General features: G+C 39.2%; 1 protein-coding gene across 1 annotated transcript in view; it reads right to left on the reverse strand.

Moving 5' to 3' along the window:
- LOC131994740 (uncharacterized) overlaps positions 1 to 22681 on the reverse strand; it is a 95425-nt gene that overhangs the window by 69565 nt on the left and 3179 nt on the right. Inside the window, exon 2 of the mRNA XM_059361606.1 lies at positions 4913 to 5039. Coding sequence (XP_059217589.1) covers positions 4913 to 5039 — 127 coding nt within the window. The remainder of the gene's footprint in view (positions 1 to 4912; positions 5040 to 22681) is intronic.

The following is a 22681-nucleotide window of genomic DNA, read 5'->3' on the forward strand; positions in this document are numbered from 1 at the left end:
TTGGTTTCCCATCAACACATGCCCAACACTTCCCGTTTGTCATGTCCCCTTGAAGTTAAAGGTAACCTTGCACCAAATAAAAAGTTTTCGTCTTAATCTTATCATGTTACAAAAGTATGGACAAAATAAGTATTCCTACGTATTAGCGAAGCGTACAAGAAACACAAAGAAGCCACCATCTTTGTGGTGGTATCTTTTCGGCGTGAGTGAAGATGATATGTGTCACCAACGTATTTTCGTGTGATACCCTGCCCACCTAACTTTTGAACACGACTTTTGTGAGATTTGGTTTCTATTTATCGCTATTCATCATGATGAATAGCATAAAAGATTCCTAACATATATTCCTATCGAAAGAACCCATTCTATGGCACATAAAAGAAAAAACTGAGTAGGTACCGAACAATCTACTTTTCATATTAGAGAATTGATGATATTCATAACGTAAAAAAATTGTCTCCATAGATAAATGCTTACGAGTATGTGGACTAAGTGGTTTTTTTTTTGAAACCATTGCAAAGATGGTGATTGAATATGTTTTATTGGGAAATTTTTAATACAATGACTTATTTTTCTTAAATACTTACTTACTTTAATTGGCTATGACAGAATATTTGTTCCACTAGCCGAACGTTGAATAGCGTTCCAAGCGCCTCGATCTTCTGCCCTCATTTTAAAATCTCTGACACCAAGTTTCGAGGTGTCTTCTCTTCAAGGTTTGCCTTCAAAAGACTTCTATGCCGCAGCTTCTTCATCCATTCTGACAACATGATCTAGCCAACACAGTCGTTGTATTTTGATGTGTGTAACTATGCTATCGTCGTCATACAACTCGTGGTTCATACGTCGCCTATATTCTCCATTAACGCAAACTGGTCCATATATTTTACGAAGAATCTTTCTCTCAAATACTCCAAGCACTGCCTCATCTGCTTTCACAAGTACCCATGTTTCAGACCACACGGTCTGAAGCAGCACGAGTAGTATCAGTGTCTTGTATAGTGTAATCTTCGTATGTCGAGAGGTGGCCTTGTTTCTAAACTGCTTACTTAGTCCAAAATAGCATCTGTTTGCCACTATTATTCTTTGCTTAATCTCAAAACTGGTGTCATTCGTTTCGGCGGTGCCGAGGTAGATAAAGTTACTGACTGTCTCAAAGTTGTGGTTCCCAACATTCTCCACTTTCTTTATCTGCTGGGTTGTGCAAGGCTTTTTGGGAGTTGAAACCATCCATTTCGTCTTATCACCAATTACTGCCAGATCTATTTTGATTGACTCTCTTTCGATTCTTTCAAAGGCTGCAGTTACAACTTCCGGTGACCGGCCTATGATATCCATGTCGTCGGCATAGGCGAGTAGCATGGGTTATCTTGTGATCTGCATCTCGTATAATCTTTTTCAGCAGGATTTTAACGAGATCACACGATAGGCTGTCTCCTTGTCTGAAACCTCGTTTGGTATTAAATGGTTCGGAGAGGTTCTTTCCTATTCTTACTGAGGAACGCGTATCAGCAAGTGTCATCCTGCAGAGTCTTATTAATTTTGCAGAGGTACCAAACTCAGACATTGCTTGAAATACCTTTGAACGTAAAGGAGTATCGAAGGAGGCTTTGTAGTCAACAAAGAGATGGTAGGTGTTGATTTGTCCATCTCGGGTCTTTTCCAGGATTTGGCGCAGTTTGAATATCTGGTCTAGGGTGGATTTACCAGGTCTTAAGCCGCATTGATAGGGCCCAATTATCTCATTGACTTTAGATTTTAATCTTTCACACAATACGCTCGAGAGTATGTTGTATGCGATAGGGAGGAGACTTATTCCTCTGTAGTTGGCTCATTGCGTCTTGTCTCTTTTCTTGTCTACGGGACATAGTATGCTGAGGTTTCAATCATCGGGTATGCGTTATTTTAGCCAGATTGCGCAGATAAGCTGATGCATATGCCTTATCAGCGTGTCGCCTCCGGTCTTAAATAGTTCAGCGGGTAACCCGTCGGCTCCTGCTGCCTTGTTGTTCTTTAGTCGGGTCACTGCTACTTGGACCTCATTCTGACTAGGTGGTAAACATTCTATACCACCATCAGGGATTGGAAAGATTTCCTTCTTTGTCTCTACACGTGGATGTGCCTGCACCAAAGCCATCGGTTTGATGTTTAATTCTTTGGTAGAATTTCACTTACATTTCTTACACAATTTAGAGAAGAATATGTGGAATCCAAAGGTTGAAGTGGTTACCCATTAACGTCTCGTGCTACACGGATGGATCTAAGCTAGAGGACAGAGTGGGCCTGGAGGTTAACATTGAGGGCGATCACGGAATGCGTGAGGTAGTATGGTTAACACGAGGACGTGTGTGAATATCTTTACGGACAGTAAACTGGTCATCAAGCAATAACTTTCAGAATGGTAAGATCACGAGCAGTCTCAGATTATAAGAAGGAGATAAACGCCTTCTCTAAATATGGCACAATCCGCATTGATTGGGTGCCGGGTCAAAGCGAAGTAAGGGGAAATGAAAGAGCAGGCGATCTGGCAATGAAGGCTAGAGGACGGCCGACAATAAACTTGGTTGACCCGAAGCCTTTCGGGTCGACGCAGTCCAATTTAAGGGAGTGGGCGACGAATGCGCATGCAACATTGTGGAACAGCGAAACGGTCGGTAGGTCGTCGAAAATCCTATGGAGGGATCCAGATCGTGAGAATACGGGTATACGGAGGTATACTAATCTAGTCATTACGTTTGTAACACCTCAAAGTATACGTCTAAAAGCATATAAAGTATATATATTCATTATCGTCTTGACGCTCTGAGTCGATTTAGCCATGGCCGTCCGTCCTTCTGTCGAAATCACGACAGCGGTCGAACGCGTAAAGCTAGCAGTTTGAAATTTTGCGCTGGTACTTATTATTGATATAGGCCATTTAAGATAGCAAATGGGCCATATCGCAACAGATTTAGATAAAACTCCCATATAAACCGATCTCCCAATTTGACTTCTTGAGCCCCTGGAAGCCACAATTTTTGTCCGATTTTGTTGAAATTTTGCATGTTGTGTTCTGTTATGACTTCCAACAACTATGCCGAGTATCGTTCACATCAATTTATAACCTGATATAGCTTCCATATAAACAGATCTCCTGATTTGACTTCGTGAGCCCCTGGAAGTCGCAATTTTTGTCCAATTTGGTTGAAATTGAGCAGGTAGTAGTCTGTTATGACTTCCAACAACTGTGTCAAGTACTGTTAATATCGGGTTATAAATAAACTGATCTTCCGATTTGACTTCTTGAACCCTTACAAGCCCCAACTTTTGTCCGATTTGGCTGCAATTTTGCACAAAGTGTTCCGTTATGATCTTCAAAAACTGCGCCAAGCACGGTCTCAATCGGTCTATAGCCTGCAATAGCTCCCATATAAACCGATATCCCGATTTAACTCGTTAGTCCTTACAAGCCGCAATTTTTGTCCGATTTTGCTGAAATTGTGCATGTAGTGTTTTGTTGTGATTTTAACAACTGTGCCTAGTACGCTGATACATCTCCCATATAAACCGATCTCCCGATTTGTCTTCTTGAGTCCTTACAAGCCGCAATTTTGTTCGATTTCGCTTAAATTTTGCATGCTGTGCTCTTTTAGAGCTGCCATTAAAACCGGTCTCTCGGTCATCCTTATTCGGTTCCTAGAAGCTGAAATTTTTGCTGATTTGACAGAAGTTTAGTATGTAGAATATAATTTTGCCCTTTAACGTTATTTATTTTGGATAAATTTTTAGCAGAATCCATGATGGTGGGTTCCCAAGATTCGACCCGGCCGAACTTACTACACTTTTACTTGTTTTAAGTTACTTTTTATTATTTAGAGCGCCCAACAAACCAATTACTGGTTTAGGTGCATGTTCATAGTGCCACGGGCGAGATTAATATTCGCACCCCTCTTTCAACCTAACCTAATCTTCCTACTAACTTATGAGCAAGTGATGTGTACATTATATTGTTCGGCCTCGACTCCAAAAATAAAGTCGTTGGCTTGATTTAATGTGAAGACCAATAATGATAACTAATGGCGACAGAAAACGGAGAATGGGTTAAAATTTCGGCCGGAGCTTTTGTAAACGTCGTCTTACTTTTTATAACCTCCACCATAAGATGGGGGTATACTAATTTCGTTATTCTGTTTGTAACTCCTCGAAATATTCGTCAAAGAACCCATAAAGTATATGTATTCTTCTCGTCATGACATTTTAAGTCGATCTAGCCGTGCCCGTCCGTTCGTAGGAGTAAAGCTTGCCGCTTGAAATTTTGCACAAATACTTCTTATTAGTGTAGGTCAGTTGGGATTGTAAATGGGCCATATCAGTCAATCTTGGATCTTGACTTCTCGAGACTCTACAGGGCGCCATTATTATCCGATTTGACTGAAATTTTGCATGAACTGTTTTGTTATGATTTCCAAAAACTTTGCTTAGTATGGCTGAAATCAGTCCATAACCTGATATAGCTGTCATATGAACTGATCTGGGGTCTTGACTTCTTAAGCCTCTAGAGGCAGCAATTCCTTTCCGATTTGGCTGAAATTTTGCATGACGTGTTTCGTTATGACTTCCAACTCTTTTGCCAAGTATGGGTCAAATCGGTATTATTTTTTGAGCCCCTATAGGGCACAGTTCTTATCCGATTTGTCTGAAATTTGGCACAACGACTTCCACTATGATCTTCAACATTCAATTCAATTATGGTCTGAATCGATCTAAATCTTGATATATCTTGAAATATCATTACAATTATTTTCCATTATTCACTGTTTGCCTAAATGGAGATACCGGGAAAAGAACTCGACAAATGCGATCCATGTTGCAGGACATATAAGATTCGGCCCGCCCGAACATATCATGCTCCTACTTGTTATTTTTTACTTACCTTTGTCTTTTTTATCCATTTTGATGTTAGCTTGTGTATTTTCGTATAACAGCTGCTTTTCGTAAAACAGCTGATGTTTACAAAACATCTGTTCAAAGTTGCAAATTTCTGCTGGCCAAGAAAGACCCTGTAGAAATTTGAAGGTTCTCAATTTTTGAACTGTAACTATTTATTCTTTCGCGCTCTCTTTTGCTGGCTTATAAAGTACGCGAACGACTTCCAGTCACATTTTTTGTAAAATTGCACAAACTTTTGAGTTCCCGAACACAGCTATTTTATTTTATAGCCGAATCCGACAGGCATGCTGCTGGACGACATCTTTTTTGATCTGAAATTTAAATTGGATGAGAAACTCCTCAGCATTAATAAGAGGATAGCCACCGCTGAAAAAAAAGCAACTTTGTGCGAACATGTAGAGGAGCTACTGACTTTCCGAAGCACTCAGGACGAACAGTGAGGCCCACGAGGCTAAGAGGCTACCATGTCGCCATTTGGTGCTGATCGGTTGATAAAATTTTGGTATGATATCCAGTAATTTGTGTCAAGTATGGTCCAATCCTGATATACCTGCCATATAAACCGATCTCCCGATTAGATTTCTTGAGCCTTTAGAGAACGCAATTCTTATCCAATTTGGTTGAAATTTTGCACATGTCGTTTTGGTATGTGCATGTGCCAAGTATGGTCTAAATCAGTTCATTTAGGTTTCGAATCCTGGCTAGAACATTTTAAAATTTTTAGCGGTGGTTATCGCTTCCTAATTCTGCCGACATAAATTTCAAACTCTGCTCTATAATCTACTCGGATTCACAACTGTGTTTTATCTATCTGAAAAGCAAAACATTATATATGCAATATAATAAAAAAAAAAAAAACAAACATATTTCAATCTTATGTGTGCTCTTCTGAACTATGATGGTAGTAGCTCTTGTAATAAATTTCATCTGATAAAATTACTCGTACAAAAAATGCTCATGTGTTACTGCAAGCATTTACAAGCACTGCGGATGATGCCGACAGTTGCGAAATGCGGATTACGACGACAAATGAAAATCCAACTTCAACCGTATCGTGACAAGATCACAATTTATGAGTCGACCAAAAGTCAAGCAGAGACACACTCGTTTTAATTTAATTAAAACGTCTTTCAAGTTAAGGCGAATTCGTTTGAAGTGTATGTGGCGTAAGATGCGTCAGCCTCACGCAAACAAAGAAAAAAGTTGAAGAAACGAACGCATAAAGAAACTCCAACCAACTAAGGATAATAAAGAGAAGCTTTACGTTGTAAAAACGAAATCGGCGAAATGATGGCAAAGAGATCTAGTCACGGGATCATCTCTGCGGCACACGCATAACAATTCAGATACACGTAGCTACAAAAAGGGGGAGGAATGAAAGGAGTGATTAATTTTAATACAATCATACATCTTTATACCATTTAGCAATGTAGACAGTTATAAGATTTTAAAATTTAATAAGTAAAGGCATGCTAAGTTCGGCCGGGCCGAATCTTAGGAACCCATTACCATGCGTTCTGGTAAAAAATTTGTACAAAATAAATTTAATTGAAGGGCATAATTTTAATCAACATACCAAACTTCTGTCGAACCAGCAAAAATAAAAGCTTCTACGAAACGAACAAGGATGATCGAGAGACCGGTATACATGGGAGCTATATCAGGTAATAGACTGATTTGGACCATATTCGGCACAATTGTTGCAACTCGAAACAGAACACCGCATGCATTTCAGCAAAATCGGTCAAAAATTGCGGCTTGAAAGGGCTCAAGAAGTCGAATCGGGAGATCTGCTTATATGGGAGCTATATCAGGCTATAGAATGATTTGGCGTTGTTGTTTATAGTCTAAACAGAACACTACATACTAACTTTAAGCCACATCGGACAAAAATCGCGGCTTGTAATGGCTCAAGAAGTGAAATCGGGAGATCTGTTTATATGAGTGCTATATCAGGTTATAGACCGATTTCGACCGTTCTTGGCACAGTTTTTGAAACTCATTACGTGCTCAATTTTAGCCAAATCGAACATAAATTGCGGCTCGTAAGGGCTTAAGAAGTCAAATCAGGAGATCTGCTTATATGGGAGCTATATCAGAAAGATTCGACATTGTTGTTTATAGTCTAAACAGAACACTACATACTAACTTTCAGCCACATCGGACAAAAATCGCGGCTTGTAATGGCTCAAGAAGTGAAATCGGGAGATCTGTTTATATGGGAGCTACATCAGGTTATACAACGATTCAGATCGTACTTACCATAGTTGTTGGAAGCCATAACAGAACACCATGGGATGAGGGTGTACTAATCTAGTCATTGCGATTGTAACACTTCGAAATATTCGTCAAAGACCCCATATAGTATATATATTCTCTATTGTTTCGACATTCTGAGTCGATCTAGCCATGTACGTCCGTCTGTCGAAATCATGATAGCGCTCTTATGCGTAAATTTAGTAGTTTGAAATTTTGCAGAGATACTTAATATTGTTGTAGGTCGTTGGGGATTGCAAATAGGCTATATCGGTTTAGATTTAGATAACGGAAGACTGCATGCAAAATTTGAGCCAAATCGGACAAAAATTGCGGCTAGTAAAGGCTCAAAAAACCAAATCGGGAGATCGGTTTATATGGGAGCTATATCAGGTTATACAACGATTCAGACCGTACTTAGCATAGTTGTTGGAAGCCATAACAGAACACCATGGGATGAGGGTATACTAATTTAGTCATTCCGTTTGTAACACTTCGAAATATTCGTCCAAGGCCCCATATAGTATATATATTCTCTATCGTCTCGATATTCTGAGTCGATCTAGCCATGTACGTCCGTCCGTCTGTCGAAATAACGATAACTGTCTAACGTGTAAAGCTAGCAGCTTGCAATTTTGCAGAGATACTTAATATTGTTGTAGGTCGTTGGGGATTGCGAATAGACCGGTTCAGATTAAGGTATAGCTCCCATTCCCGATTTGACTTCTTGAGCTCCTATAAACCGAGGGATCAAGTTTGGAACAAAGACTTGTCCTATGACTTCCAAGATCCATGCCAAGTACGATCGTAGTCGGTTTATTAACTGATATAGTCCCCCTATTTACTGATCCCCCGATTTGAGTTCTTCAGCTGAATTTGGAACAAAGACTTGTGTTATGATTTTGAGTATCCATGTCAAGTATGATTCGAATCGGTTTATAAGCAGATATAGCCCCCATATATACCGATCAACGGTTCTGACTTCTTGAGCCCCAAGAAGCCTAAGTTTTTACCTGATTTGGTTGAAATTTGACCCAAAAACCTATCTTATGACTTACAACATCAGCGAAAAGTTTTAATTAAGTACCAATATCCGGTTATGACTTTTTGAAACAATCTAAACCTCAATCTATCCCCGATTTAATTGCTACAAAATAATTCCAATACAAACTTAGTAAATAAGGATATTCACTTACCGGAATGCATCGTGGTGGGACCCAAGATTCAGCCCAGACGATCTTAGAACGTTTTTACTTATTTTAGTACTAAAATATTTCCAATACCCATGATATAATACGAGTTTAAACAATTGCTTATAATCAAAGGCAAGAGAGACTTATAACGTGGCATCAACCCACTCCGGTGAAAAATGCATAATTTATGCCCCCATAGCAGCTTTATCGAAATATGGTCCGATTTGGACCAAATTCGACACGGATATTGAGTGGCCTATTAAGTACAAGTTATTGTTCAATTTTGTAGAACCAAATATTGGTCTTTTTGGTAGATTTATCCAAATATGGGCTAATCTGAATCAAATACGACACAGATGGCAAAAAGCCTAACATAAGTCACCGTGTAAAATTTCAGCGAAATCGGATTATAAATGTGCCTTTTATGCGGCCAAGGCCTTAAATCGAGAGATCGGTTTATATGGCAGCTATATCAAAATCTGAACCGATCTGTACCAAATTGACGAGGGCTGAGGAAGGGCCTAACACAACTCACTGTCCCAAATGTCGGCACAACACAACTCACTTTCCCAAATGTCGGCGAAATTGGACAATAAACGTGCCTTTTATGGGTCCAAAACTTTAAATCGAGATATCGGTCTATATGGCAGCTATATACAAGTCAAAACCGATCTGAGCCAAATTGCAGAATGTTGTCGAAGAACCAAACGGAATTCACTGTGTCAAATTTAAGAAGGATGTTGAAGGGCCTAGCACAACTTGCAAATGCAAATTTTACCCATGAACATTCCACTAAGGAACTTGGGCAAACTTCTCACATATCAATGAGTGCAGTCCGATTCAAGTTTAAACTCAATGATAAGGGGCCTCCTTATTATAGCTGAGTCCGAACGGTGTGCCGCAGTGCGACACCTCTTTGGAGAGAAGTTTTACATGGCATAGTACCTCACAAATGTTGCCAACATTACGAGGGGAAAACCACCGCTGAAAATTTTTTTCTGATGATCTCGCCAGGATTTGAACCCAGACGTTCAGTGTCATAGGCGGACATGCCAACCTCTGCGCTACGGTGGCCTAACACAACTTATTGTCGCAAATTTTGGCGAAATCTGACAATATATGCGCCCTTTATGGCTCCAAAACCTTAAATCGAGAAATCGGTATATATGATAGCTATATCCAAATCTGGACCGATTTAAGCCATATTGCAGGAAGATATCGAGGGGCCAAACACAACTCACTGTCCAAAATTTCGGCGACATTGGACTATAAATGCGCCTTTTATGGGCCCAAAACCTTAAATCGAGAGATTGTTCTATATGACAGCTATATACAAATCTGGAGAGATCTGAACCAAATTGCAGAATATTGTCGAAGAACAAAACCCAACTCATTGTTCCAAATTTCAGCAAAATCGGACAATAAATGCTCCTTTTATGGGTCCAAGAGCTTAAATCGAGAGATCAGTCTATCGCAGCTATATTCAAATCTGAACCGATCTATGCCATATTCCAGGAAGATGTCGAAGGGTATAACACAACTCGCTGTCCCAAATTTCGGCGACATTGGACAATAAATGCTCCTTTTATGGGCCCAAAACCTTACATCGAGAGATCGATGAAGGATGTTGAAGGCCTAATGCAACTCACTGTCCCAAATTTTGGCGAAATCGGACAATAATTGCGTCTTTTATGGCCGTAAGGCCTTAAATCGAGAGATCGGTCTATATGGCAGCTATATCCAAAACTGAACCGATCTGAGCCAAATTTAAGACAAATATCGAAGGGCCCAACACAACTCACTGTCCCAAATTTCAGCAAAATCGGATAATACATGTGGCTTTTATGGGCCTATGACCCTAAATCGACCGATCGGTCTAAGTGGGGGCTATATCTAGATATAGTGAGATATAGCCCATCTTGGAACTTAACCTGCTTATGGACAAAAAAAAGAATCTGTGCAAATATCTCTATTTTTAAAGACCGTAGAGTGATTTCAACAGACAGACGGACGGACATGGATAGATCGTCTTAGATTTTTACGCCGATCAAGAATATATATACTTTATAGGGTCGGAAATGAATACTTCTATGTGATGTAAACGGAATGACAAAATGAATATACCCCCATCCTTCGGCGGTGGGTATAAAAAGTGAAGACCATGAAGTTCAACTTTTCCAGTTATTTAAGCGTTATCGCCACTAAAATATTTTATGAATAAAATTTTTTTTTTGAAACCTTCATTTCTGCTTTGCCCGGAGTCAGAGCTCAGAGCAATAATCAAGGCAAAATCTGGCTATATTAATGAAAAGGGAATGGATTGTAAAATTATACTACTTCTGCACCTATTTGTCATTTGAGTCACAAAGAAAAATGTTCACACGACAAAAAAATGTGGTAATTTAAAAAAAAAAATTGTTTTCTGTCAAGTACGCCAATATAGTACATCCAATAAAAAGCTAAATTGATATCTAACATTATAATCTTCCTCCAAATTCTATCTCACCAAATTTTTCACAGAACAGCAGTCAGTCTGCAAAACAGATTTTCAAACAATAGATTTCCATCTTTTATTTTTTCTACAGCATTCGTCTATTCAATGACAATGAACTCTTCCTTCATTTGCTACTTTGTTTCTGGTTTGAGTTCATAAAACTGCATCAAGAGCAACTATTTCAAATTCATATCCCTCCTAAGCTAGAATCTCAACCATCGAATAGCCATAAAATTTACCTGGCACAACAATGAATACGACATAAGGCACAAGAAAATAAAATCCATACAATCACCATCAGACGCAAACGAGAACAACGTAGCATAGTATACTCTGCAGAGATTGAACAAGAATTATAGGTTTCCTTAGGTTTTTTGTATGCCAACTCCTTAAAATATGTAAATGAAGAAATAAATATCAATCCTTTTTTTGCGGTGTTCAATATTCAAGCGCGCGATATATTTTCGTACAAAAGCCATGAGAAATCTACGAACAAAGACCAGAGTCAGTCAAGAAGAGGGTCTTGTGTTGCCATTTTAACTCTCGAAACCTTCCGACGGTATTTCACTCACATTGTCTCTTTGGTGGCATGCCAATGCTTTTACGAGGCCAATCTTGTCCCTTTGTGTGCTGAAGTTATGCATTTTGGGGATTTCCATACAAGTCCAGCAAGCTGGAGCAACTGTCTCATTCAAATCTCCAAGGAGCAAGCAATGGAACCATAGGCACCGCCACCGCACCCGACGTCACCATCACATTGTGGACTATGTCAAAAGATTAAGACACCAAATTTTTTATTTGTTTAAATGCAAATAACATTAAATTAAGTAAGTTTCTCTTCCTGCGCCTCAACAGAGTCACACAAACGCAGCTCGCAAAATGAATGCATGCAGCGGAATTGCCTTGCTTTTGGCTGACTAATAGAAATAAAAGGGAACCTTTGAGTCCGCAAGATTTTGCGAGGATTAAATTTCTTGGGGTTTCTTAAATTTAAATGTAATTTCGAAATTTATAGATTTTTGGAAATAAATAAATTGTGAATTGCCTGCAATAGCTTCATTACGTTATTCTTCGCTGCATTTTGTCGCTGTGGAGGGCATTTTATAAAGATAACTGGTTTTAATAGTTTTGGGCCTTAAATGAAGTAGAACATCAACCATTGTGTATGTTGTCCCGAAAAAAAGGGATAAACAAAAAAATATGAGTTACTTGTCTTCATAAATCACATGCAATAGGAAACTAGAGCGAAATTAGAAGCAGAGAACGAGTAAAAATGCGTTAAGTTCGGCCGGGCCGAACTTTGGATACCCACCAACTCGTATATATACGTAAACCACCTTTCGTCAAAATCGGGTGAAAATGCATACCTTATGCCCCATAGCACCTATATCGAAATATGTTCCGATTTTGACCAAATAATAATAAGTACAAGTCATTGTTCAATTGTGTATAACAAAATATTGATCTCTTTAGTAGGTACATCTAAAAATAAACTGATCTGAGCCACATACGACACGGATGTCGAAAAACCTTACGTAAGTCACTGCGTCGAATTTCAGCGACATCGGACAACAAATGCGCCTTTTATGGGTCCAAAGCCTTAAAATATATGCCGATCTGGGCCAAATTGAAGAAGGAAGTCAAAGGGCCTAACACAACTCACTGTCCCAAATTTTCGCAAAATCGGAAAATAAATGCGCTTTTTATTGGCTCAAAACCTTAAATCGAGAGATCGGTCTATATGGCAGCTATATCCAAATCTGGACCGATATGTGCCACATTGCAGAAGTATGTCGAAGGTCTTAACTTAACTCATTGTACCAAATTTCGATGACATCAGACAATAAATACGCCTTTTATGGGCCCAAAGCCTTAAATCGAGATGTCGGTCTCTATGGCACCTATATCCAAATCTGGACCGATCTGGGCAAACTTGAAGAAGAATGTCGAAGGGCCTAACATAGCTCACTGTCTCAAATTTCAGCGACAACGGACAAAAAATGCACCTTTTATGAGCCCAAAACCTTAAATCAAGAGATCGGTGTATATGACAGCTATATCCAAATCTGAACCGATCTGGTCTAAAATGAAAAAGGATGTCGAGTGTCCTAACACAACTCACTGTCACAAATTTCATCAAAATCGGATAATAAATGTGGCTTTTATGGGCGTAAGACCCTAAATCGACGGATCGGTCTATATGGCAGCTATATCCAAATCTGGACCGATCTGAGCCAAATTGAAGAAGGTGTAACACAACTCACTATCCTAAATTTCGGCAAAATCGGATAATAAATGTGGCTTTTGTGGGCTTAAGACCACAAATCGCCGATCGGTCCATATGGGGGCTATATCAAGATATAGTCCGATATAGCCCATCATAGAACTTAACCTGTTTATGGACAAAAAAGAAATCTGTATCAAAAGGTTGGCTTCGTCCGACTTTAGCCCGTCCTTATTTGTTTCAAATGGCATAGTTCCTCACAAATGTTCGCAGCATTGGGAGGGGATAACTACCGCTGAAAATCTGTTTATGAAGTTCATGCCAGGATTTGAACCCAGGCGTTGAGCGTCATGAACGGGCATGCTAATCTCTACTATTATAAAACTCTTTGAAAGTTCCTTGTTCAGGAACCCTGGTTGAATTGTGGGGTGGTTGGTAGACTAGGATTCCTTTAATATCTTTGTAATACAGGACGTTATATTTCCTTTCTAACCAGGACCAGCCTGGAGGTACTAGTTGCTAGTACTAGTATCGAAGAAAATCAGAGGATATGTATGTGACTGGGTAGTCTTGGATGACAACAGCTTCTCTTCGTTACAGAGGTCTCTTCGCTAAACAGTAGCGAGGCGTATTGGGGATAAATATCGGCACGCATTTTTCAGCACTATCCCTTGTGGACCTGAGAACTTTTCAGGACATTGATATGATGGTCAAGCGGATCACAAATGCGCTGAACGACTCGCTTAGGTCTGAATACTCTAGAATCGACCCGTGGAACAAACAACGAACGCCATGGTGATCGACAGAACTGGTTGGTGTAAGAAAAGGTTGCAGAAGACTTTTAAATAAGGCATCTTTAACGCTGAGTTTATATTCATGGCGAGGAATAATGTTCAGAACAAAAAAAGGAAAAAATTTTACAGCTACGAAGAAGATACAACCGCGGGTTGTAGTCTATAAAAACCCTATCCTTCACACCTATTAAAGTAGGGTACATTCAGAAATCACACAACATATGGACATATGGATGACTACTGAGTAAACACTAGAACTACTCGCGGATATAAATTTTCAGATGTCTCCAACAACGTGACACCGGTACTCTAGGCATCAATTCTACCATAAGAAAGGTAAGTAATATCGTACTTACCAAAAGGAGTATTGTAAAAGACTTGTAGTCATTAGCTCTATACAGACAAGTCAGTAAAAGAAATCCTCAAGGAGCTTAATTGTCCTAACTAAATGTTTTTGCCTCCGGATGAAAAGGGTGTGAAAGTGGTCGCGTATGTTGATGACGTGGTCACTGTGGTTAGGGGAAAGTTTTCCGGCCCTCATGGAGACATACTTTAGGAAGCTGTTCATACGGTGGCGAAGTGGGTCACCGAAAGTGGCCGAGGCGAAAATTTATCTGAGACGGAAGTTGTTTTTTTTTTCAGCAGACAATACACGATATCTTCCTCGCAAGATATTCCTTGGAAGGAATGAATGTTTTGCTTGGACAAGAAGTTGAACTTCAATCCAACATTTTGGAAACGGCGAAAAAAGTGACTCTTCCCAATACACCAACAAGAAGACTTTTGACAGAAGTTGAGAGCTTAAACCGCGTGTTATGCTTTGGTTGTATACAACAGTTGCCGCATATATAATGCTATATGTTGTTGCGGTCTGGTGGACGGCGCTTCAACCGTCCACTCTACTATTCAATACTCAGCCGGATTTAAGGAATTGCTTGCTTGTGCATCACAGCCGCACAGACGACACCATCTGATCACTTAATTTATTGCTACTCTTAATGCCTCTGGACATTGTCTCTACGGAAATAGCAGCAACCAAAGTCGTGAGAATAGGAGAGCTTGGTCAAGTTGTAGCTACGGTCATTATGTTACATTATGATTGCCAAAGCAGCTTCGTAGACTTATATACAGCAGGTTCCAGTCTGGATGACCATGTAAACTTCATGATGTGCTCTGATAAACCGCGAATGGCTAAGATACAATGAGCAAGGAAACCATAACCAAAAAAAGGATTTCTGAATCCAAAAGCTGACCTTGCCGCACGGTGCAATTTTTGAGAATGGAAATTCAAATTGAAAATTCAATAGAAACAACGAATAGAGATATCTTAAGAATTGTTTTCGCTTTTTGCAGAAAAAAGTGTCATTAAAAACCAAAAAAAAAATAAATACTGTCCAAATGTTTTTACAAAAATTCTCAAAAAAACCCATTCGGACAAAGATGATTTCCAAATCGGCATTTTTAGTAAATTGGCTGTGTTGGCTACATATATTGTTTGATGCGTGAAGGGGCTTTTCCTTTTGAGAACTCGAGGAGTTTTTTATACCCACCACCGAAGGATGGGGGTATATTCATTTTGTCATTCCGTTTGCAACACATCGAAATATCCATTTCCGACCCTATAAAATCTAATTTTGCTGTGTTTTGGGACAGTGGGTTGTGTTGGACACTCAATATTCTTCTTTAATTTGGCTCAGATCGCTCTAGATGTGGATATAGCTGCTATATAGACCGATCGTCCGATTTATGGTCTTAGACCCATAAAAGGCGCATTTATTGTCCGATTTCGCCGAAATTTGGGACACTGAGTTTTGTTGGATCCTTAAACATTTTTCTTTAATTTGGCTCAGATTTGGATAAAGCTGCTATATAGACCGATCACTTAATTTAAGGTCTTGGGCCCATAAAAGGCGCATTTATTCTCCGATTTCGCCGAAATTTGGGATAGTGAGATGTGCTAGACCCTTCGACATCCTTCTTCAATTTGGCCCAGATCAGTCCAGATTTGGATATAGCTGCCACATAGACCGATCTCTCGATTTAATGATGACCGATCACGCATTTATTGTCCGATCTTGCCGAAATTTGGGACAGTGAGTTGAGTTAGGCCCTTCAACATCCTTCTTTAATTTCGCTAAGATCGCTCCAGATTTGGATATAGCTGACATTTAGGCCGATCTCTCGATTTAAAGTCTTGGTCCCATAAAAGGCGCATTTTTGGTCCAATTTTGACGAAATTTGAGACAATGAGTTGTGTAAGGCCTTTGGATAGCCTTCTTTTATTTTTTCCATATCGGTCCAGATTTGGATATAACTGTCATATAGACCGATCTCTCGATTTAAGGTTTAAGACCCATAAAAGGCGCTTTATTTTCCAATTTCGGCGTTTTATAATCCGATTTCGTTGAAATTTGATACAGTGAGTTGTGTAAGGCTTTTTGATATCCGTGTCGTTTATGGTTTAGATCGGTCTTTATTTGGATATGGCTACAAAAAAGACCAATATTTCGTTCTACAAAATTGAACAATGACTTGTACTTATTCGACCACTTAATGTCCGTGTCAAATGTGGTCAAAATCGGACCATATTTCGATAAAGCTGCTATGGGGGTACAAATTATGCATTTTTCACCGAATTATGACGAAAGGTGGTTTACATATATACTCGAGGTGGTGGGTATCCAAAGATCGGCCCGGCCGAACTTAACGCCATTTTACTTGTTCAGTTATTTTTATACCCTCCACCATAAGATGGGAGGTATACTAATTTCGTCATTCTGTTTGTAACTACTCGAAATATTCGTCTGAGACCCAATAAATATATATATTCTTGATCGTCGTGACATTTTATGTCGATCTAGCCATGTCCGTCCGTCTGTCCGTCCGTCCGTCCGTCTGTCTGTCTGTCGAAAGCACGCTAACTTCCGAAGGAGTAAAGCTAGCCGCTTGAAATTTTGCACAAATACTTCTTATTAGTGTAGGTCGGTTGGTATTGTAAATGGGCCATATCGGTCAATGTTTCGATATAGCTGTCATATAAACCGATCTTGGGTCTTGACTTCTTGAGCCTCTAGAGTGCGCAATTCTTATCCGGTTGAAATGAAATTTTGTACGACGTGCTTTGTCATGATATCCAACAATTATGCCAAGAATGGTTCAAATCGGTTCATAACCTGATATAGCTGTCATATAAACCGATCTGGGATCTTGACTTCTTGAGCCCCTAGAGGTCGCAATTATTATCCGATTTGCCTGAAATTTTGTACGATGGATTCTCTCATGACCATCAACATACGTGTTTATTATGGTCTGAATCGGTCTATAGCCCGATACAGCTCCCATATAAATCGATCTCTCTATTTTACTTCTTGAGCCCCCAAAGGGCGCAATTCTTAATCGAATTGGCTGACATTTTACACAGTTCTCCAACATATAATTTAATTGTGGTCCAAACCGGACCATATCTTGATATCGCTCTAATAGCAGAGGAAATCTTTTCTTATATCCTTTTTTCCCAAAGAAGAGATGCCCGGAAAAGAACTCGACAAATGCGATCCGTGGTGGAGGGTATATAAGATTCGGCCCGGCCGAACTTAGCACGCTTTTACTTTTTTTTTTAACTTGCCTATTTTGTAGGACATATAAATCCCGTTTAAAATGATATAGGTTGTTAAGATTTTTCTTAAAACGCATGTACAGCATGTCTATTTTACAATACAAAAAGAAGAAGTTAAGATATTGATGCAAGTTTTTTTCAATAGAAACTAAACAATGAAAATAATTTTTTTATCAAAAATTTCAAAAAAATCCATTTGTTTGAGTTCTAAGCTGCATAAATTTTAATTGACTAATAGGATTTCGATTCTATTTGTATGAAAGTCGTTGTCACCAATCGTAATCCGAAACCAAAAGATGGTCACGAAAATGGGTACAGTGATTATGTTTCCTTAATCTAAACTTGAAGAAATCTAATGTCGTTGGCTAGACCAGAAGTCTTACTCATCTTGTCCGTCTTAATCAATCGCTCTCTGAAAAGGTGCCTTTAGTCTAAAAATACCCTGTAGCGAAAATCAAACTTAACCTTTAGCCGATCAGTCAGTCATCTAATCACACCACCTATCATATAGTACAATATCATTTTTGTTCTTATTGCAATTAAAGCCACTACGCTTCCTGTATCATATGGAGCGAAATGATAAACTTTTCAAAATTCTAGCAATTAAAATGCTAGTGGATAAATATTTGCTAAAACTTTGCAAATATCATACAATACCGGGGGTGAGCGAAAGTTTTTAATGAAATACTTAACATAATCTAAGGCACAATTGTGCACACATCATTTAATCTCTGACAAGTGTTCAAAATCTAAATATAACTAAAATTTACATTTAAATAACTTAAACCCATAAGCAGAAGGTATCTGGCGTTTGCGTGATTTTAGGCTTTGGGACTGTCAAACTTTAAAACAAACAAAACCGACATCTCATCCGCCTTAAACAAACGGCAATTTTCATTTGAAATTTTGATGTGATATGATGTAGAAAACAACTTCTTTCCATCTGCATTGAAGAGGAATTAAAGCAACACCGTCATGAAGTACGGGGAGCACCACCACCATCAACACCAACAACATCACTGCCCAACCGAACGTAGAAAGGACATTAACGAACATTCAAAGTTACCGATAATAACTTAATATGGGTTTTACTACGAAAATGTCACCATCGTACCCAAAAAGTGTGTGTATTTCTGGGCTGATGATTAAGAATGATAAAATTGTTTGATGCTCACGGTAATCGTAACCTTGGGTATAATAAAGTGCTATATACACATTATAAAATGGCCAAAAGGATTAACAAACAACCCACCGAAAACACAGTTCTTCTCTGACAGAAGGGTTGCCTTGCAAACAAGGCAAGTCTAGTCCTTGGAGAGGGGGAGGGGTTTAAAACTCCACCATCCTTATAGAGACTCATATATGTGAATATGTGTATGAACATGGAAATATGCTGAAAAGTACGTGAAATGGATTTTGGTTTGAAGTCATCGTCATGATGTTGTTAGTTGGTTTGCATAAAGGGCTCCCTTTGGCATGTGGAAAGTTTTAGATTAATCTAAGAAAATATAATGTAGCGAATTTTTCTCTACCACCACAAATAATTTTGTCATCGGCAGGAACGAAATAGACTTGGATATAAGTATGGATGAGTGGAACTTAATCGTAAGGCTAAAGGACACTACTCAGACTTGCAACAGGAGTTAGACCATGTAGTCTGTGCTAGGAAGTGTAATTGCTTTTCGAATGATAATCGACTAGCTCTTTCTCCCATGGGGGTTAGTGGTTTTATTCATTGTTCTTAGATTAGGAATAATATTTTATTTATTGTCCATAAGCAGGTTAAGTTCGAAGATGGAATATATCTGACTATATCATGATATAGCCCCCAATATAGACCGATCCGCCGATTTAGGGTCTAAGGCCAATAAAAGCCACATTTATTATCCGATTTTGCTGAAATTTCGGACAGTGAGTTGTGTTAGGCCCTTCGACATGTTTCTTCAATTTGGCCCAGATCGGTGCAGATTTGGATCCAGCTGCCATGTAGACCGATCTCTGGATTTAAGGTTTTGGACCCATAAATGGCGCATTTATTGTCCGATGTCGCCGAAATTTGGGAATGTGGGTTAAATTAGACACCTTAACATCTTTCTGCAATATGGGCCAGAAAGGTTCAGATTTGGATCTAGCTGCCATATAGACCGATCTCTCGATTTAAGGTTTCGGGCCCATAAAAGACGCATTTATTGTACGACGCATTTATTTACGATTTAATATGAGACAGTGAGTTGTGTTAGGCCCTTCAACATTCTACTTCAATTTTTCTCAGATCCGGCAGATCTCTCGATTTTAAGTTTGGGCCTATAAAAGGCAAATTTATAATCCGATTTCGCCGAAATTTGGGACAGTGAGTAAAATTAGGCCCCTCGACATCTTTCTGCAATTTGGCTCAGATCGGTTCAGATTTGCATATGGCTGCCATATAGACCGATCAACCGATGTAAAATCTTGGGCCCATAAAGGGCAAATTTACATTCGATATTCTTCTTTAATTTGGCCCAGATCGGTCCAGATTTGGATATAGCTGCCATATAGACCAATTTTTCTATATAAGGTTTTTTGCCCATAAAAGGCGCATTTATTGTCCGCTTTTGCCAAAATCTAAGACAGTGGGTTGCTTTGGGCTCTTTGGCAACTTTCTGCAATTTGGCCCAGATCGGTACAGATTTGGATATAGCTGCCATACCGATATCTCGATTTAAGGTTTTGGGACTATAAAAGACGCATTAATAATCCAGTTTTGAAATTTGGCAGTGACTTATGTTAGACTTTTGGACATCTGTGTCGTATATGGGTCAGATCGGTCTATATTTGGATATGGCTACCAAAAAGACCAATATTTTGTTATACAAAATTTAACAATGACTTGTACTTATTACACCTCTCAATATCCGTGTCGAAGTTGGTCCAAATCGAACCATATTTAGATAAAGCTGATATGGGAGCATAAATTTTGCAGTTTTCATCGGATTATGACAAAAAGTGGTTTACATATATATACCCGAGGTGGTGGGCCCGGCCGAACTATCTTGTTGGAAGATTGGATTAGGTTAGGTTTGGTTTATGTGGCAGTCTGCCATTAAACTCGCTTAGACGTTTTCGTCCATTGTGTTACCACAGGAATGCGAGAATGAAGATGCCTTCTAATACCTGCCATTGAACCATCCAGATCGCTTTAAAAGCTCAACAAATTGCGAATGTTCACATCCGCTAAATCACTCAAGTTTTTATAGAAATCAGAACCTATAGTAGAACTCCTTCTGACTGCCAGTGCGGGATACAGCAGACGTTTTATAGTCTCTCATTCCTCGACGTCCTCACAGCTTCGGCAAAAGTCGTTACTGACAACCTTCAGTCTATCAGCCATGTCATGACGGACACGGACGGTCTGTTCTAGCCAGTGGCAGTAAAGCGGTAGACCTCTTCAAGTCTAGATTAGGCCAGATAATTTTGGAGTGCCCACAGCCCCACCTTTGTAACCACTTTTATTTGTTACCCTTCGGGCCTGATTCTGAAGACTTAGCTTAGATGTCGTTAGAACAGGTGAGATCTCTCGACGAGAGATATGCGACAGTCGAGGGTTGTTATCCATGGATTTAATGGCTGCCTGGCTGTCTGAGAATATATTGATGCCAACTGTCGTTTTGCCATTATATCTTAGCCATTCCACTACTTCTTTAATTGCAAGGATCTCCGCATGATGCACACTGCTATGGTCGGGTATCCTTCTCGATATGACCAGTCCTAGTTTTTCAGAGTACACCCCAAAGCCCACCTGGTCGTCTAGTTTGTAACCATCCGTGCAGAAGCCAATATAAATTCTATTACCAGGGATATCGTAGTTCCAATCGGTTCTATCAGGAATAGTTCAGTACTTTTTATTAAAAAACGGCAGGATGTAATCCACACTGCCTGGAACACGGATATTATTTCAAGGAAAACACAATGTTCGTAGCTGCCTCATGACCAAGGAGAAAGCTCCCTTAGCCTCACAGCAGTGGTCGCAGCAATTTGTCTGTCTAGATTAGATAAGAGTGGCAGTGCTTTACAAACTCATTTAGACAATTTTAACTCCATTGTGAAACCACAGTAGCGACAGATGAAGGCCTCTGGTAGAAATCGAACCCACCGTCCCCGCACTGGTTATCAGAGCACGCTACCAACTCGGCTATCGGGGCGTCTAAAGATTGTAGTTAGAGTGACTTAGATAGACGGAAGGACATATATGACTTGATAGATGAACGATATCTTTATACTTTGGAGGGATGGCAAAGGATATTTCGATTTATTACAAATATCCTACATTCGGTGGTGAAGCCAACTATTTTCAGGAGTTTAGCAGTTCTTTCAACTAGGAGAGAACCCAAACTACTTCAAATCGCTACAGGATGTATCAAGCATTCAAGACTAACACATATTTATACCCTACACCACTACTTTGGTACGAGGTATTATAGATTTGTGCATTTGATTGCAACGTTACGAAGGAATAGAGCTAGAACCGTATACGGTTCGTATATAAGTATACGAATCGGCTTAATATCACTTCCTGATTCGATTTAGCTATGTCCGTCTGTCAGTCAATGTATTCTTGTAATCAAAGTACAGGTCGAATTTGTTGTTCGATTTTCACAAAATTTTACATGTCTTTTTTGTGTCTTTTTTGATTCAAGGACGAACGCTATTAATTTTGAAAAAAATCGGTTCAGACTTAGATATAGCTCCCATATATATCTTTCATCCGATGTGCCCTTTTAAAGCTATAGAAGACACTATTTTGGTTCGATTCTTACAAAATTGTTAGTTTTTAATATTTTTTTTTTTTAAGGACCCGAATTGTTTTTTTTAATGACCCAAAATGCTTGAAAACTTTTATTGAAATCGATCCAGATTTAGATATAGCTCCCATATATCTTTCATCCGATATGGACTTTTAAAGCTGTTGGAGCAATAATCTTGGTGCGATCTCTACCAATTTGGGCATGAAGTCCTTTTTGTGACGTCCCACCATGTGTGCAAAATTTCATCTAAATCGGTTCAGATTTAGATATAGCTCCCATATATAACTTTCGTCCGATTTGACCTATTAAGGCTGTAGAAGGCACAATTTTGATCCGATCTTTACAAAATTTGGAACGAAGTGCTTTTTATGACGTCCCAATATGTGTGCAA

This window comes from Stomoxys calcitrans, chromosome 2 (genome assembly GCF_963082655.1).
Source record: "Stomoxys calcitrans chromosome 2, idStoCalc2.1, whole genome shotgun sequence".
In the NCBI taxonomy this organism is placed as follows: Eukaryota; Metazoa; Arthropoda; class Insecta; order Diptera; family Muscidae; genus Stomoxys; species Stomoxys calcitrans.